This window comes from Oxyura jamaicensis, chromosome Z, assembly GCF_011077185.1.
Source record: "Oxyura jamaicensis isolate SHBP4307 breed ruddy duck chromosome Z, BPBGC_Ojam_1.0, whole genome shotgun sequence".
Lineage (NCBI taxonomy): Eukaryota > Metazoa > Chordata > Aves > Anseriformes > Anatidae > Oxyura > Oxyura jamaicensis.
In genome coordinates this window covers 21,536,983-21,555,393 of record NC_048926.1, presented here as the reverse complement: position 1 = coordinate 21,555,393, position 18,411 = coordinate 21,536,983, and the positions used below count along the sequence as shown (strand labels likewise).

The following is an 18,411-nucleotide window of genomic DNA, read 5'->3' as shown; positions in this document are numbered from 1 at the left end:
GGGCGGGGCGAGCCCGGCGGAGGGCGGGGCCGGGCCTTGCGCGCGACCCCCGCCCGCTCCGAAGCTGGCGCCACGAGCCCGGGGAAGGAAGGGGAGGGGTAGAAGGGGGGGCGGGCTGTTGCGGCGCCCCGACGATGACGTCATCGCCCAGCGACTCAAGCGGGAAGGGCTCTCCCCTCCCCCCGACGCCGCGCGTGCGCGTGCCGCCGACCGGGGGGCGTGGCGGGGCTGAGCGGGTAACGGCCGTTTAACGGCCGCGTAACGGCCCCGTCGGTCGCCATGCGTGCGTGTGTCGCGACACGTCTCGTCGGTGGCCTCGAGCTGACGAGGTCGGCGTGTAGGTGGTGGGAGGTAAAGGAAGGAAAAATAAAGTGTTCGGGGGGGGGGCCCGGGGTCCCTTTTTACTCCGCGGTCAGCCCGCACAGCTTGAGTGAGGAGGGAGCACGGCATGAAGGGGCTCCCGCACAAACACCCTGTGTTTATGCGTACTGGGCCAGGCGTTTGGCGCTCTGTGACTTGACCTGTGCTTGTTTCTTCGGAGGAATAACGAACACTGAAGGTGTACCTGGCGAAACCGCCAGGCTGGGCTCTGCGATGCCCGGATCTGTAACGGTGTGCGGAGCTGGGGCTGCTGTGCACAGCCGCAACAATGCCGCTCGGTTTGTCCTTGGCCTGTGACAGCGCTTCAGCTCGGAACAGCAGCAAACACCCACCCGTATGGTGTGGCAACAACACAGGGCTATTCGATTTTAAGGCACAGTTTGTAATGATAAACTGATATCCCATTTATGTAACTTCAAACATCTTGTTGCTTTAGCATTGTTTGAAATCACCTTATAGTCATGTTTTCGAGGCTGAAAAGGGTTAAATACGAGGCATTGGAACATGGGAGATCCCTCAAGGATACATGAAAGACGGAGTAATTCTAGTTGTTCATATATAGCAGCATAGTACTGAATACTCCGACACAGCAAATCCTCTATTAAAAATACTTATTTTCTCCTTATTAAAAACTTTTTATTTTCTCTTCCACCTTGCTGTCAATTCTCACTCTATTTTTCCTGCCTTCTACTCACACACTGCTAGCTGGAATGGGTATTCTGTTTTGGTGTGCGTGTTTTTTACCGCCTCACAACAATAAACCAATGTCTAACCAATGCAATTGACTTCCCTAATGCTGGATATTAAGCAATAATTATTTAGCTAAGAAATACAAGTATTTACCTAGGAAAACTTGCTGTCATTCTTTGTGACGTTAGGTGCATGTATATTTCCATATATAAGATAAAAGAGGAAAGTATGTTCCCACAATGATTGTATATAAGATAAAAGAGGAGATAACAGCAGCACCAATAGATCGAGCCACTCATACGTGGCTAACACCATTCAGACAAACCTAAGTAGTTGTCACAAGCACGTCAGTGGCATTTTATTGTCACAGTCACATCAGCGATATTTCATCGGCACTGCTCTGTGTCGGGTGTTGCAGGCACACCGCAGCGCCTCGGTAACCTCTGTAAGACAAAAGCCATTTGTCTGACCGGGGACAGCGATGACCGGAGCCTTTCTGCTGCCCGGGCACCGCCTCCAGCCCCTCACCGGCGCCGTGTTTGGCCCCCGGCGGCCGCCGTCGGGGACCGCCCCGCTACCGTGTGTCGCTGCGCCGCCGCGGTGCTCCTCGGGACTCGCAGTCCCATAGCCGTGCCGCGGCGGCCGCACGTGTGCTCGCAGCCGGGCCGGGCCGTGCTGTGCCTGCCGCCATGCCCAAGGCGCGGACCGGGAAGCGGCCGCGGCGGGAGCGCCCCGAGGGGAAGGCTCCCGGTGAGGCCGAGTTCTGGCCCGGGAGGCTGCGGAGCGGGGGGTGCGGGCAGGGTGGGAGCGGCGTTACGGCTGTATGTGTCTGTGCTTCTTCGCAGGGATCCTCTTCAACACCGGCGCCGGGCAGCACATCCTGAAGAACCCGCTCGTCGTCAACAGCATCATCGAGAAGGTGGGCGCTGGGGGTGCCGAGCCGGCAGGGGGCTGCTAACTTACTTGTCTGTGCTCGACCAGGCACCGCTCCGAGTTAACTTGTACGACATTCTTGCTTTCACCACTCCATTCCTTTTTTTTTTTTTTTTTTTTAAACAATCCTATATTCATACTTATCTGTTAGCTGATTTCAGCTTTTTATTGTACTCCTTAAACCTTTCGTTTTATCATCGAATTGCTGTTAGAAATCAGTTCCAGAAAAAATAATTTTCATTTATTTATTTAGTAGTTTTTCTTTATTATTTTGTCTGTTCTTAGGCTGCCTTGCGACGTACAGATGTCATTCTGGAGGTCGGCCCTGGAACTGGTAACCTGACAGTAAAAATGCTAGAGAAAGTAAAAAAAGTAAGTGTGACTTCACCGCTGCCTTCCCGTATGCACGCCACTTTATGGCTTGGCCTTTGGCATAGAGAAGGATTTTCAGCTACCTGATGGAAAAAAGTAGAATAATCCTATGTGTGTTTTCTTAACATTTGCATAATTCCAATGGTTTTTTTTAACTGTTTTTGTAAAATATGCATGGCTTTGTCAAACTACATTGCTTTTATTCCTTTATGCGATAACTCTTGAATGTTTTGTGGTGGCAGAAAAAAAGGTGCCTAGCGTAATGAGAAGTATTTAAGAATTATTTAGTCCCATAGTAATATTTATTTGATCTTTTGTTACAATTTCAATTTTAATCCCAGCTAGGAGTAGTTCATTTATAAAGTTCCAAGTATATACTTTCTTTTCAGGTTATTGCCTGTGAAATTGACCCTAGGCTTGTGGGTGAACTTCAGAAGAGAGTCCAGGGCACGTAAGTATCAACTGTTGAAGTAGTGATGACTTAAAGCAGTGGAGCTGGTTTGGCAAAAGCATTGGCAGTGTGCTTATCTGAAGATAACCACAGTATTTTTTCATCCAGGTGTCTGGCAAACAAACTCGAAATCAAGGTTGGAGACGTCCTGAAAACAGAGTTACCATTCTTTGATGCGTGTGTAGCTAATTTACCTTACCAGGTATGCCCTAAACAACATGCTGAAAACTTTTTTTTTAATGTAACTGCATGGAAGTTACACTAATGCTGTTACTCTTCTCCTCAGATTTCCTCACCATTTGTTTTCAAGTTGTTACTTCATAGACCTTTTTTCAGGTATGTGCAAGAGCACTGCTCTAAATTACCAAATAGGAGAAAAAAAAACCACACTTAGTTTTACAAATGTTCCCAAATAATTTTTTTTAAATACCATTTTGGTGGATCAGAACCATACCATTTTTTTTCTATAATATGAAAACTGTCAATGATTGAAAATTAGTTAATGTCAACTTACGATGCGTAAGGATAAATTTAGTCTTGGTGTGAAAGTCAAACTGATGAAAGGAAGAATGGCACCTGTTTGCAGTCAGATTATAAATAATTGTTATTCCAAGGATAAGCAGGGCATGTTAACATTTCAAATGTCTTCCTGTGTTAGGAAGTAAGTGTGCTAAGGGTAGAACTGAAGCCAAGACATCTACTATTGTCTGGTCTAAAAATGTAACTGCCCAGGTAGGTACTTTTGTGTATTGTTCACCATGACAGTAGTTTTCCATTTCTCACACTGAAATATTAACATTAGTGATGTTACTGGTCAACTTTTGATGCTAGAGAATTTGTATTTGGAGGGCTTGCTATGACATTACTCAAACTTATTTGTCATGCCTGAAACTCTGAGACTGGTCTCTCTCTCTGATCCATCTAGCAGTATAAAGAACAAATTTCTATTGTAGATTTAACAAAACTTGGATAGTTTTACTTAGTTGTATTTTTTTTGTCGTTTTTAAGTCTGACCTCATCAAGGGAGTGTGTGCATATCACAGACTTTCATTCCTTTAAGTCCTGAGGGGGAAAAATGTGTTTTCTAACTAGCAGTTAGCTTTTGACTTAAAAGTTGGTTAGACTTAGAATTCATTTTCTCATTTCTGTTACTCTCAGGTGTGCAATACTTATGTTTCAAAGGGAATTTGCACTTCGTTTGGTTGCAAAACCAGGAACTAAGCTATACTGCAGACTTTCTATTAATACTCAGTTATTAGCTCGAGTGGACCATCTGATGAAGGTATGTCATTCTGCTTTACTTAACAAAGCTATCAGAGAGAGAACAGTATTTCTAAGAACATGAGGATTCACTGCCTATTCATGCAGCTGCCTAACTTCTAACAGGTTGGAAAGAACAACTTCAGGCCTCCTCCCAAAGTGGAATCCAGCGTTGTCAGAATAGAGCCAAAGAACCCACCACCCCCTATCAACTTTCAGGTAAGTGTTGTACAGTGTAATAGCAATGTAATATTCTAGCAATAGTGTTTAATTTTGTTTAATTTCTTTGTACTTGTTACTCAGTTGTTTATGTTGTTTTCACTATTAAGAATCCATTGGTATTTACAAAACACCACAATATTTACTCTTGTATTGATCAGGCTTGTATTGGTGCATTATTTGCATGTAATTGGGTGCAGCTTTTCTTACAGCACTTAAAAATACAGGCACCAATACAGGCTGGGTGGAGAATGGACTGAGAGCAGCCCTGAGGAGAAGGACCTGGGGTTGTTGGTTGACAAGAAGCTTGACATGAGCAAGCAGTGTGTGCTTGCAGCCCAGAAAGCCAGCCGTGTCCTGGGCTGCATTAAAAGAAGCATGACAGCAGGGCGAGGGAGGTGATGCTGCCCCTCTGCTCTGCTCTCATGAGACTGCACCAGGAGTCCTGTGTTCAGCTTTGGATCCCCCCAGCACAAGAATGATATGAATTTACTGGAACAAATCCAGAGGGGGGCCACGAGGATGTTGAGAGTGCTGGAGCACCTCTCCTATGAGGACAGGCTGAAAGAGTTGGGGCTGTTTAACCTGGAGAAGAGGAGGCTCCAGGGACACCTTATTGAGGCCATCCAGTATCTAAAGGGGGCCTACAGGAAAGGTGGGGAGGGACTCTTTGTCAGGTACTGGAGTGATAGGACAACAGGGAATGGCTTTAAAATAGAAGAGGGAAGATTTAGATCAGATATAAGGAAGAAATTCTTCACTCAGAGCGTGGTGAGGCAGCGGCACAGGCTGCCCAGAAAAGCTGTGGATGCCCCATCCCTGGAGGTGTTCAAGGCCAGGCTGGATGGGGCTTTGGGCAACCTGCTCTGGTGGGAGGTGTCCCTGCCCATGGTAGGGGGTTGGTCTTTAAGGTCCCTTCTATTCAATTCTATGATTCTATTTCTGACAAGACTAAGGTACCAACTCTGTATCAGTTGGAGAGTTGCTACTCACAGCATCCCTTTCACAGTGCTTATTATCTCACAGAGTTTCTTCCAGCTGATGACTTAAGTTACTTGTGATCAAAGGAGTGTTTTTGAGAACTCTTACCTTACTCTGCATAGTCTCAGAAGGCAGATGCTACAGGATAATATACTCAAAGTTAATTTTTAAAATGCTTTTGTCTTTGAGACCATTTCAGCCTTGCCTAGCATTAGCAGATTTTCTTGAAGTGTCAGCATTCTCATCACTTAAGACCTGGACAGTGGTACACAAGGCATAAAAAAAGAACAATTCAAAGGTTTCATTGTGTGAAGTATTTTTCCCTCCATTTGTGTTGCTTTGTTCAAGAATGCGTGCTCTTTGTATTGTTACGAAAGGTACTCTACTGAACAGATGTTTTTGCATTCAATATCCTTGTGAAATTGCCAATAGCGTTCTTGTTTTTAGCAGCCGTATGTTCCTTTCAGTAAGTACTGTGTGCTTTAATTGCAGGAATGGGATGGTCTGGTAAGGATAGCCTTTGTTAGGAAAAACAAGACACTCTCTGCAGCCTTTAAGTAAGTAACTTCTGTTAGAAGAATTCTTTTGAGAGTCCACTGAATTAACCATTTATTTTGTTAATATCTAGCAGTGTTATATGCATGCCAGCAGAATCTGGGATAAACCATGATGGACAATTTATGCTGAGGTCACACACTTCTCAAGTTAAACTTTTAGGCAGCTGTTTAAGAAGAACAGCTCTGTGTAATCATTAGTTCATTTTTATATTTAAGATGAACAACCAGTAAAGTAAAAAAAAAATACATTTAAACATAAGTTTTCATTCTAGATTTGCATTTCTTTCAGGTCAAGTGCTGTAGAGCAGTTGCTGGATCATAATTACCGAATTCATTGTTCCTTACATAATACAGTAAGTTCCTTTCTAATATATTACTTTTTATTTGTGTGTACTCTGACCTACGTAATAACATTTTTAAGAATAAAAAATCAGAATTTAAAAGCTTGACACGTTAAAGCTTTTCCAAGACTTCTCCCAAAATCTAGCAAGAATACTTGGAGTCTGTGTAGCAATACTGTTGGTGATTCTTTTATAAATGAACTGAGATTATAAAAATTCAGACACAATAATACAATAATCCATAGAAGAAAAACTACAGCTTATGTCACTTGAAAGAAGAACTCTTCTAAAACCAAAGAAAGAATAGATTATTTAAATTAACCTGTTTCTATGCTATGAATAGAAAAGTAATTTGTATCCCATTTTCCATTGATAGGAAATACCTGAAAACTTCAAAATTGCAGAGAAAATACAGACAGTCCTAAAAGATACGGGTTTCTCTGAAAAACGAGCTCGTTCAATGGATATAGATGACTTCATTAGGTAAATCTTTACTCTTCAAAGCTTCTTCACATTTTATCTGCTTCTATACCTCTGTGTCAAACAGATAAGTGTTGGGTTACGTAGGAAGAGGACTAACTGTTTTCCTCTGCATAAACCCTGTATAAACTGCTGCTTACAGCACTCAGATGGAAATAGCTGAAGATCCCTACTTCTTTAATTTGTGTTCTAGACACTAGACAGTGTCTCTGTGAAAAATGACTCTACGATAACCAATCCTGTTTTTAACTTCTCTGGAGACTTACGCAGTCCTTCCCTGTCTGCCTGTCTTGAGGATTAGGCCTTAGTGTAATTCAGAAATTTTAGTAATTAGTTACTATTTTCTGCTCTTCTGGTGAGTAATTTATGTTGGAACAAGAATCCTGTCCTAATCCTATCTTAATTCAAGATAAAACTCCTAGCTGTTTCTCAGTGTAATAATTAACATGGTCACTGCTTTTCAAAGAAATGCAGCAAACTTGGTAGGACGCACCACCAGTAACTGCGCTGAAAATGTATCTCTGAAGTGGCAAACTTATAGTAACTTGTAGGGTAAGCTTCCTAACAATTTTTATAGTACTTGAAAAATAATAGCTGCTTTTGTGCTACTTTCTTATATTCTTTGCCAGCCAGCGTGACTTGGAAGTGACTTAATTGGCTATATATATGAGTGGAAATTATAACTTTTTTTTCACTTTTTCAGACTGTTGCATGGCTTCAATTCAGAAGGCATCCATTTCTCATAGATTCTACCGGAAGAGTGAAAGATCTTTATTTTCTTATCTAAGCCTTACTGAAGCCACAGTGACTGCAGAGAGATGAGCTCTTCTCACAAAAGCAACAGAATACAGAGTGCACACTGGTTCTTATTAAGAACATTACAAACAATTTTATCACAGGTAATAAATAGGCAAGAAGATGCTGCTCTGTATTTTAAAAGCGTTAAATTCTTTCAGGACTGAAGTGAGATGCTGGACTTCCACACAACAGAGTATGTTTAAAGTTAACCGGTGACATGCAGATTGATGGTGCCATAACTGAAATCTGCTCATGACCTTGATCTCAGTACATTCTTGTAATACTTACAGTATAACTTATAAGTCTGTGTTTAGAAACAAAAATGGATTTGTAGTCATTCCGCTTTGTTTCTGTTTCTTTTAAAATATATGTAAACACTTCCTTTTGATTTGGAATGTCCATTTCTTCCTTTTGTTTGGTAGCTACTAGCATTGTAAGTCTGTTAGTAACGTATTTCCATTCAAGAAATCCCAGTAAGTGTTTTACAGAAATAAGCATTTATCTTAGGGGCTTGGTGTCAGTTGTTGGAAGTATCATTAAGGGACCTAAAACTACCGTTGTCATCTCCTTTACCACCTCCTTATTGCCATCAGACCCCTGTAGGAATCAGTAGAAAATTACTAACTGGCCAGCAGTCTTAAACGTGGACAGAAGAAGGTGGTTATAGCAGATGTTCAACTGTGAAGGCAGGCAGCTATTTTTCGTCTGAAAAAAAGTTGTCATTCAAGGCCAAAAGGAGGATTAAGACAGATCAAAGCTTTCAGTGAACCTTAAAGCAATACATTCATGTGTCCTGACTTATTGAAGTGTCTTAATATAGTTTGGATTATGTATTTGTTACTAAGGACAAGGCAGAGTTTTTTTTTCCCAAGGAATTTTGCGTTAATTCTACATAGCAACCATCAAAAGAAAAATCCACTCTGATCTCTCTTACAATCAGGAAAACAGTACCCATTAGCTCTGTAGCATGATGCAAGTTTGATGGCATAACTATGTATTAACTACCATAAGACTGGATATCAGGAAAAGGTTCTTCACTGATAGGGTGGTCAGGCACTGGGACAGGCTCCCCAGGGCAGTGGTCATGGCACTGAGCTGTGGAGCTCGAGAATTTGGACAATGCTTTCAGACACATGGTCTGAGTTTTGGGTGGTTTTGTGTGGAGCCATGAGTTGGACTCGATGATCCTTGTGGTCCCTTCCAACTTCGGATATTCTATGATTCTATGATAAGTCATTTGTTTCATGTGTGGCATCTTGCCAGTAAATGCAGAAGAGACAGATTAACAAGAAGTACTGTAGTATTCGACTTCACTTCATGCAAGTTGAAAGGTCAGTGATTCAGAAACACTGCCTGAATTTGCAGGCATCCTGAAGGAGTGCTCAGTTATTTTACACTGGAACAATTCCAGTGCTGCTTCAGTACCTATAGAACCAATTTATGAGTGATGGTTACGCTGCCATAGCAATATGCACAGACCAACACAGAAGGAACAAATACAGGAGATTGGCATCATAATTTTTGTAAATTTTTGTTTTACAGCACAGGAAGCCAGAATATGCTTGTCTGAGTCCTAGTCATGCCTGACCATCATACAGTGGCCTACAGAATTCAAGGCCACAGGGCACGTCATTTACAAGGTTCAGTAAAAGGTGCTGAGATCTACCTGCCTTTTCTTTTCCTGTTTTAGTACTTACTATAAACCACAGCCTGGCTGTGGCTCTTGGCTTGCATGCAGAAGTAGTAGGGAAGCAACTGTTCCCCACATAGGATGCCCCAGTCTTCAGAGGCTCTTTATAAAGTAAGAGTTCTCTAGAGCAACTTCAAAGAAACTCTCTGGTATTATACAAAAACCTGTACTATCATCCACTAACAAAAGTGGCTGCCTTTTTTTATTTATTTTTTTAACTGCGATGACTGACGTTCTTAACCAAATGCTCCGAAAGCCGTGTGATGTTTCTTCAAGACCTGCTGCAAAATGAAAGTCAGGACAGTGCTCTACATTACAAATTTGCACAGATTATTTTTTTTCCAGAAGTAAACACTCATTTTGAAATCAGAGGCCTTTTGAAAAGTGCAAGAAACATGTTTACAAAGTGCAACCCTTCCCAAAGCAGAACAGAGCCTTCATAGAAGTAAATTCTCATCTGTAATTCATTTAATAGCTTAATTTATTAAACACATTATGTAAAATCTACATTGTTTCAGTTTTCATGTTTACACACAGGAGGATTTTTTTGATTTAACCATGATGCGACAATAGCTTCCCATAGCCTACCATCCTATGGGAGATACAAACATTAAACACTACAGGAATTCCTGGCTCATTTAACTCTCTTTTCATTGCCTTCCCTTTATTTTCCTTCTGGCCTGGCACAAACATACAGGCCTGTATTCCAAAAGTAATGTTTAAACAGTTCCAAGGGAAAGTCTGCTGATAGGAACTCCTGGAAACAGGGAGAACTCCTAGAGAGGTCTACAACTCTTCATTTGACACAAAGTTCGTACATGAAAGGTCAATCTTTCTTGGATACCGACTTTGCAAAAATAACTTGAGTGCCACCAGTTAAAAAGTGCTGATATACATGGCGCCATTTGTGAGAATTCAGGTACTTGAGGGATTTCTATTAGCACTAGGTAGAGGTATTGTGCAAATCCTCAAATGATGCAATTTCACCTCACTTTTCAGCTGCCGGCACCGTATACAAAGGGAAAAATAGGCATTAGCTACTTCTTTTTTTTTTTTTTTTAAAGCAACAGAGCTACTCAAACTACCTGCAAACTACAGTTAATGTACATGTAAGTCTGTCATGCATCAAAAGTCAAATTTTAACAGTACATGAAAGGCAAATACGTATTTCTTTAACTATATCCCCAAATTTTGACAGTTATTCTATGCATCATACACAGAGGTCAGATTGTACCTTCTTTCCGACAGCATTACCACATCATACCACATACTGCTTATCTGCATTATCCTAAGATACAACTCTCCTCAGTACTTAAACATTACCTTTATCATACATCAACTAATTTATATTTCTGGTTTTTGTTTGATTTTTTTTTTTTTTTTTACAGAGAAAAATGTTAGAATTATATAACCATTCTTTACTGTGTTCAAATAAATCTAAAATCCAGATTTTTTTACAAGGAGGATGGAATGTCCAGCTGTTTGTCGACTCCAACAGCTCTTGCAGTTCCTGTTCAAATGATATGGCACATCCTATGAAATGAATGAACTAACCACCTAAAAAAAAAGGTCTCAAAACACATTAAAAATGTACACACACTAAAAGTAATTAATATTGACAAATAAGGAATGTTGTTTATTAAGGCTGTGCTTCAAAAAGAGGATGTTTAGGGTTAAGTAGCCTTCATCAAGGCACAGAATGGGAAGAGGTAAGCACAGCTGTATGTAGAAGAGGAGTTATGTACAACCACTAGTGAGGTGTGCATGCACGCAAACACAATTTAAAACTGCACAGCTGGTCTTTGTAACAAAACTGAACATAGTTTAAAGGAAATACTGTGACTTTTTAATGGCCACAGTTTTACTTCATTATTAAAAACATGGTAAATACTTCCAAAAAAAAATCACAATTGGAATAAATGAAATATTTTAAACAAAGTGCTTCACAGATCTGAACCCTGCATGGTTGTGCTGTCTGGTCTAGAAGCATTTTGTAGACATCATAGGAGCATTTCACACAAAACCAAAAATGTCACTCAGGTGAATAAGAAACAGGACACTTCCACAGACATTTCTAATGTTTTTACACTTTCAAGTAGTTGAGTTCTTACGGCCACTGGGTTTTGTAACAAATGTGTGCTACAGCAGTATGGGTTTGTAGATTCCTTTAGCAGCAAAGGCCCGTTTCAAAGGGCACGTGGTCTTTTGGGGTTGATCTGTTTACTGGCCTGTTCCTCCTCTTGTAGAGCTGCCCGGAAGGATTTCACTTTATCTTTAAGGAAAAAGAGAGAATGAGTACCCATGTGCCTGTTCTCAACACAGATCATGAAACTAAGCCCTGAAGAGCCCTGAAGTTCCACATCCCTGCCCGAGTGCGTAACAAAAACAAAAAAAAACCCACTCCTGTAGAAAAGCAGCTGAAGCTACAAATGGCAAGAGGACTGAGATAAGCTTAAATTCAGTGCTCACCATATAAAACAAGCTGCTTAGCAACTTGGTCCCTTCTTAGATGCTATTCTGCCTAGTCTCTAGACAGGAAACTGCACAGTTGGACTCCCAGCATGTAACCTGTTTGTGCATAAGTTCTGCTTCTAACTTGGAGAGTACAGGAAGATACACACAGCATACTTCCCTTTCCTTCTCAGCAACTTCCCAACCATCTTTAAAAGCAGACAAAACTTTATCTCAGTGTATAATCAGTAGCATCCTAACACCCACCAGAATAAATTCTACTTTACTTTCCTGCGAATGCATTTGTGATTACATTTTTGAAGTTTTTCACTGTAAGTAGATAAGCACATCATTTATACTTTTCATCATAACTAGCAGGAGGTGGGGGAGAAACCTAGGAAAGGAAATGTGGCAATCCTTCATATTTCCATTCCTCTCCCAGCCACTTCCCAGTAATACACTCCAGAATTCAAAGAAGGAAACCAAAACAACAATGTAAAGAAATCAGTCCCAAAAGGAAAAAAAGCTGAAATATGCAGCGGCAATTGTGTGCCACGAGCAGAACTCAGAAGTTACTGGGAGAAAGCATCTTTGACTTAACAATTCTTCCCAACTGCAAGCTCTATAGACATTGTCCTACCTGTAAACACACAAGGATCTTTTAGACAACACCTTTACCTCCAGAACATTGTTTCAAAAGAGGTATCTAACGAGCTTTAGAAGAGCAGAGAATTGTGTTTTCTCACTGCTGGTGTCTCAAATTGTCTCCTCCTGAAGAGGAAGCCCTCAGCTAGTTTGTATGAAGCAAAGGAATGTGTAATTGCCAATTATTTGCTGAGCAGGCCACATCTGATTTGTTTGATTCATTATAACTTACAGCAGATACCGAGACTGAGTAAACTTTAAGATTTTACCTTCTAAGGAGTTACCTTTCTAACATGGATCAAAAAAATGTTTGCAAAAATGAAGATACTAAGGTGCTAAGGTATGAGTACCTTCTATGAGGTATTAAGCTGACAATCTGACTTAGAAGACAAACAGAACGTGCTAAGAATTAACTGCATTTCGTTTTTCAACAAAAAGAAGCTGGCAGAATTCATACAGAAATGCAGCTGTGTTAAAAAACTACGTTAACAACACACAGATTAAAAAACGAGCAGACTCTCTGCTACATTAAAGACTGCAACAGAGCAGGAACTGGGATTTCCAAGTACTTTCTCCTTACGACATTACCCTACTTTTTTTTTGGTGCACTTCGTTTGTATTGTCATTTTCCTCCATTTATCATTTTGGAATGAAGGAAAATAAAGGGAAAGTTGCAAGAAGAAGTACCTATTTTCTGGAGGTAAAACAAGAGGCTTTTCTTTTGAGCTACAATGAATGGAACACAGATGTGAACTTGTTCCCAGGCAACAGAATAAATATTCCTTCCACAGGACAGCATAAGAGGAAAAAAAAAATCCCAGAATAAAAGTACACTCTATGCATTACTAATAACCCCCACAAAAGTGAATAAAAGACATCTACCTCTAAGTTCGGTCAAAATATCAATTTTTTGCTCTAGGATTGCTTCAAGTTGGGTAGCGTAAGAATCCACATCGTAGTCTACTTCTTCAGTCATCTCAAGAAGTGCTTTTTCATCTTCTAGCCATCTAATAGATTCCTAAAATTAAACAAAAACAATAAACAACTAAATACTTTGGCAGAAGTACAAGATGCAAAGCAAAGACCTACTCCTTTTCTTGGGATGACCGTACTTCTACAGTCACCTCAATAAACAGATTTCAATCCTAAAATGAATCCTTATTCACAGTTCAGCAAAGTTGTGTGTTTGCTACAGTTTCGTAATTCCAGCAGCCGTATCAGGAACCATAACCTTACATGGTTCTGAAGTCAGTCTTCAGTTTTAAATAGGGGCTGTTTGTCACTGACAGTGATCACCGTCTTACTACTATAGTCAAGGAGACGAGACAACTCTGTCCATGCTCAAAATCAGTTTTGAGAGAAGCTGCGTAAAACGAGCTATTTTAAGCTCTCTATTGCTTGTGCTAACTCCCCACTTAGATTTGAGTACTGTAAAGGTTGGTTAAACCAGCTCTTGAGCACCTTTGCATTCCAAATATTACCTAAAAAGATAAATTAAAAAAAAAAAAAATATATTGCAGCAAAGAATGCAAACAGGAGCTGAAAGCTGAACAAACCATGCAAAGCTTTGATTAGAAGAACTGATCTTAATAGAAATGCTTTAATTTAAAAAAAGAAAGCAGCAGACAGTTCTAGGCATGCTAGGCCTGAAATACTAAGTCTTTCTCTCTGTGCTCAGTAGCTCAAATAATATAAAAAACACAGTCCAAACCCCATGTATGTTTTTTAGGACACCTAATGTAAACTCATACATCACAGAATCAAAGGAAGATGGACACCTCTAGAGCACAATTTGTTCATTTTAGACATTTTTGTCAGGATAGGATATTTTGTATACCAGAATCAACAGCTTCCAGAAGAAAGCTGATGGAAGACAACTTCTGCCTGGTACAGCTTGTGGATTCTGTATTGGGGCAGCACACCTCTGCCAATAGTGTAAGCTAACAAGCCATCCTGCAAACTAAGGGAGCTGAGGCTTGAACACATTTTCTTATAGTGACTGCTGTGAGGAACACTAATCTCCAGCAGAAGGCCAGATGGACACAGAGATGCAATAACATAAATTAACGCAGCTTGTCTCTCCAGAAGTCCCAGGCATGAGGACACAGCTATGGCATATGGCGTTTGACTTTCACACTTCTGCACATTTTACTTCAGGACTAGTGTTTCATAACTACATCTCTAGATCTGTTGGAAAGTGTGTTATTTATCATCCTATTGTATTATATGACCACACATTGGTGTTCCATTAAGTTCAATGCCTACATTGAGGAGATGAGCATATTCCCCACAGGTTTAATGTTCTGCTGTTCTCCTGCAGCAGATGTGCCAAATGGACAGCCTGCCTGTAGACTCTTGGGTTATAAACAGAAGCAGCTCACATTTCCCTCTGAAAACTAGTAATTCATACTTATTATTACAATTTGTTTTGTGAATGTAAAAGGATCCATAGTGCTGACCCGCACTGTACTTTGTTGGCAATATTCCTTCCAAAGACCCTGACAAATAGCAAGTGAAAACCTTTATGTATCAGTAAAAAGGAAGCAAACAGACAGAAAAGTATTGGTCTCTTCTGAATCTGAGTAGCTCAGATGGGTGTATCACTGAAGGATATGAGGGAGTATTACAGCATCTTAAGAGGGAGATGACCAAACTGTCAACAGAAACAGTGCTGATAGAAACATTACTATTAATTTCCAGCTTTGAAATATGAATATTAGCATACATTAGACTGTGAAATGAAAATTTCAAGACCAATCTGAATGAGCTTCCTGCAACTACAAAAAAAACGGAGTCACTAATGCTGGAAAAGGACTAAATCAGAAAGTATCTCAGTACTAAAAACAAAGTAACTTTTCTTACAGTGAACACAACCTATTTAGCAATACTTGTGAGAAGAAAAGGAAAATCTTATTAGATTTCTGGGTTGATAGAAAAATATGCTTCTCTTTCATCATGGGGATAAAGATTAGTGGTTATCGGATCTAAACATCTGCCCCTATTTGTTTGCTACAATGGATTTAGTGTAATAAAACAATTTAGAAATCTCTGACTGCAAAGTAATGACCAGATGATACCCTGCATCATATACACAAATCATATGCAGGATATTTGCTTCAATTGGAACAACAAAATTCCTGGATTAGGATAAAACAAAATGGAGATCCATCCTTACCTGGAAGACAGCCCTGTGGTCTTCTACTACTTGCTCTTCCATTTCTACCATTTGTGACACAGCTTCATGGAAAGTAAACAACTGTGGAGAAACTTCCTCTTCCTAAAAAAATAAAACCAAACAGGCATGCTTGTTAGTCTGGAAAGAACCACGACTACAAGAAATACACTGAACAAGTTCCATCCCATCACTGAGCATGAAAAAGAAATATGTGGAAGGCAAAAACGGGATTTTATATTTCTACACGAAAATCTCCAGAAATGGAGGGAGAGGGCAATAAAAATCAAAATGTTAACAGAGTTAAGTTTAATTCATACTCATTAGATATTTCCAGCCAGCCATCCTTGTGAATACTGGAGTGTAGAATATCCCACATCAGAAGAATGAATTAAAATAGTGGAAGGAGAAAGTTACAAGTGAAGAATGGTAATTTCTAGTAGGTTTTAACACCTACAGAAAACTAAGTTTTCTGTCATGGCCTTTGTTGAGCATATCACAATAGAGGCAACAATTTTCAAAAAAGATAACACATTCAATACATTTCAGGATATCAGAATTAAGTTCATCTTTTGGGGAAGAAATAAAAATAAGGTGAAAAATCTAAAAATACGTAGCTAGTTCTTCTAAATAATACATTAGAAGAATGCACAGCATGGTATTAGGTAAACAGGACTTCAGTAGACATTAATTAATAATCAAAGGGGAAAGCACTAGGTAGGTTGTAATTAATTTTTTAGCAAGACGTATGGCTTCCTATACCATGCATTTGACATCTTACTAAAAATACATTGTAAAGCTTAATTGAATTCCACATGAGCAATAAAAAGCATATGAAAGGATATCTGTCTATCCGGTGGGAAACTTTAGGAATCACATAGCATGTTCTAGAGCTAGTTACTAAAATGAGAAAAATACAGGTAAGACCACAAAGACGTGTTTGAGAAGGAAGAGAATCTTGAGAAATAAAAGTTATGAGAGTACAGATTTTTCTTTTCAGCTTTCATCAGCATTTTCACAAATTGATCATTAATCCCTGTTGAACATTCAAGGAACCAGAACAAGAGCTGATAATCATCAGTGAGGGAAAAATACTCTTTGGAAGATGTCTCTCTGCCCCAGCTCCTCACTCGTTCAGCCCAGGGAGACATTTTGAGAATATGGTGGGGCTCACCCCCAGATAGGGCACTAGGGTTTCACACCATGAAAATCAGGATTTGGGGAAGAGGAATATGAGTACCCAGATTCCTAAATGCAAAGAAACACAAACTCATTTGAAATGCATGGAAAATAATGCTCAAAACCATAAGTGTTTTAAATAAAATAGACAAGTATCTCAGGATATGTCAAACTGCCTAATATAAAGTGAAGCCATACTGGAAAAAATGTACACTAAAAAAACATCAGAGCCTAGAACAGACACTGCTTAGACACTGAAGGTCCTAATAAGTGAGGAAGATAAAGAGAAGTATTTCCTCTCACTCCTGAAGAAACCTTTTATTTTTAAATTCTGTATGGGCATGAACTGTAAAGTAAGAAAGTAAAGATGCATGCTGTATTTACATTATTGTTTTGCTTACAAGCTATAAAAACACATTACTCTGGACTTGTTCTACCATTGTATTTATCATCTTCTCTCTACATGTACTGTTGTAAGCTACTCACATTTTGTTCACAAAGCAGTTTAAGATCATCTCTCTGAGGAGAGCTCCCCACTCCCCACTGCGTGTCCAAGTCATCGATCTGGTTGGGAGCATGGTGTATAATGGGACGGATATCTCCTGCAGCACTAGGATCAACTGTCAGCTCCTTCACCCTACGATCAGAAAATATTTCATTTTCCCATTAGTAACTTCCTGTGCAAAGAGCCACCATCAAAAATAAAGCTCTATGGCTTTATATGCTATTTAATTCACTTAATAGGGATGATGATGCCACCTTCACAAATTTAATGTGCCAAGAACATGTTAGTGAAAAAAAAAAAAAAAAAAAACACAACCATGGACCATTGAGTTTCAGCTACTTGTGTATTACAGTCCATCTTCCAGTAAAAAACATTTTTTAAACTGAGATTAAAATGCTAAGAGGGCAAAAATCTTAAAACCCTTAACATCAACTTCTTAACAATAAATAATATATGATAGAAAAGTTCATTCAACACTCAAAACCTGACCATCTTTCTTTTTCTGTTCAAACAATTATGTTTAAAAAAATAATAATCAGTAGCACCCAATTAGCTGTTATAAGGAAACCCACCAAAATTCTACAGAAAATAATATTATGCAACCAAGCATTTCAGAGAATGAATACATCCTTTAATTAAAATACTTTAAAAAATGAAAATATCTTGATTATTCTTTAAACAGATTAGTCAGATTTGGTTCACTAAATGTGCAAAGGTGACATCACCATTTTTTATTTTTTTTTAATGTATGATGGAGAATAGCAAGCCTGGATACAAAGTGTGGATGTTTAAGGAGGATGAACAAAATAGTGGGAAGATGATTGCAGATCATGCAGAACCATCACCTGCTGAACAAAATAAAAACAAAAAGTATGTGTGATTCAAGGCAAGGGAACTAATGAAAGGTTGGTCTGTAAAATTACGTAGCCAAAAAGAAAACTTAAAAATAAGATTCCATGTATAGAATGAAGTAGACCTGGTGATTGAAGGAGAAAAGTCGTCATACTCATAGGAAGGAGAGAGATCAGAGCGACTGCCACTACCCTGTGAGAAGGGAATGTCCGAAGGACTAATTCCAAATTCCTTTACTCTGCAGCAGCAAAATACAGCAGCAAATTAAGAGAAAATGTTCTTGTAAACACAGTTAAAATGACAACTCTTTGTTTAGCATTCTTATTTGATAGTCTAACAATATAACAAATTATTTTTAAATCAAAACACAAGTAACTTACTTAAACTGTCTATAAATGGAGTTGCAGATCACTAACAAAACTGAGCAAAACCAGTGCTGCTAATCTACAGGAGA

General features: G+C 39.5%; 2 protein-coding genes across 6 annotated transcripts in view; one reads left to right on the top strand and one right to left on the bottom strand.

Moving 5' to 3' along the window:
- The first annotated feature begins 1,669 nt into the window (after positions 1 to 1,669).
- DIMT1 (DIMT1 rRNA methyltransferase and ribosome maturation factor) lies at positions 1,670 to 7,851 on the top strand. The gene is made up of 12 exons (XM_035309047.1): positions 1,670 to 1,821; positions 1,917 to 1,990; positions 2,290 to 2,376; positions 2,766 to 2,827; positions 2,936 to 3,029; positions 3,114 to 3,163; positions 3,986 to 4,109; positions 4,214 to 4,306; positions 5,780 to 5,844; positions 6,134 to 6,197; positions 6,562 to 6,668; positions 7,369 to 7,851. The coding sequence occupies exons 1-12, from the start codon at positions 1,761 to 1,763 to the stop codon at positions 7,409 to 7,411; spliced, it is 924 nt and encodes a 307-aa protein (XP_035164938.1). The 5' UTR covers positions 1,670 to 1,760; the 3' UTR covers positions 7,412 to 7,851.
- Positions 7,852 to 9,616: 1,765 nt separating this feature from the next.
- Positions 9,617 to 18,411, bottom strand: part of KIF2A (kinesin family member 2A) — a 54,784-nt gene continuing 45,989 nt past the window's right edge. For 2 of the 5 annotated variants that reach the window (XM_035309043.1, XM_035309041.1), the window contains exons 17-21: positions 18,082 to 18,195; positions 17,087 to 17,237; positions 15,425 to 15,526; positions 13,132 to 13,267; positions 9,617 to 11,425 (exon numbers count right to left, since the gene is read on the bottom strand). In XM_035309043.1, the coding sequence (XP_035164934.1) occupies positions 11,340 to 11,425; positions 13,132 to 13,267; positions 15,425 to 15,526; positions 17,087 to 17,237; positions 18,082 to 18,195 (589 nt within the window). In that variant the 3' untranslated portion in view covers positions 9,617 to 11,339. The remainder of the gene's footprint in view (positions 11,426 to 13,131; positions 13,268 to 15,424; positions 15,527 to 17,086; positions 17,238 to 18,081; positions 18,196 to 18,411) is intronic. The other 3 variants (XM_035309042.1, XM_035309044.1, XM_035309045.1) reach the window with 3 other exon arrangements.

Excerpts from the sequence above, each read along its gene's own strand:
- DIMT1 (XM_035309047.1), top strand. The coding sequence starts at position 1,761 with ATGCCCAAGGCGCGGACCGGGAAGCGGCCGCGGCGGGAGCGCCCCGAG. Across the intron at positions 2,828-2,935 it reads CAGAAGAGAGTCCAGGGCAC|GTGTCTGGCAAACAAACTCG; the intron begins GTAAGTATCAAC and ends TTTTTCATCCAG. Across the intron at positions 5,845-6,133 it reads ACACTCTCTGCAGCCTTTAA|GTCAAGTGCTGTAGAGCAGT; the intron begins GTAAGTAACTTC and ends CATTTCTTTCAG.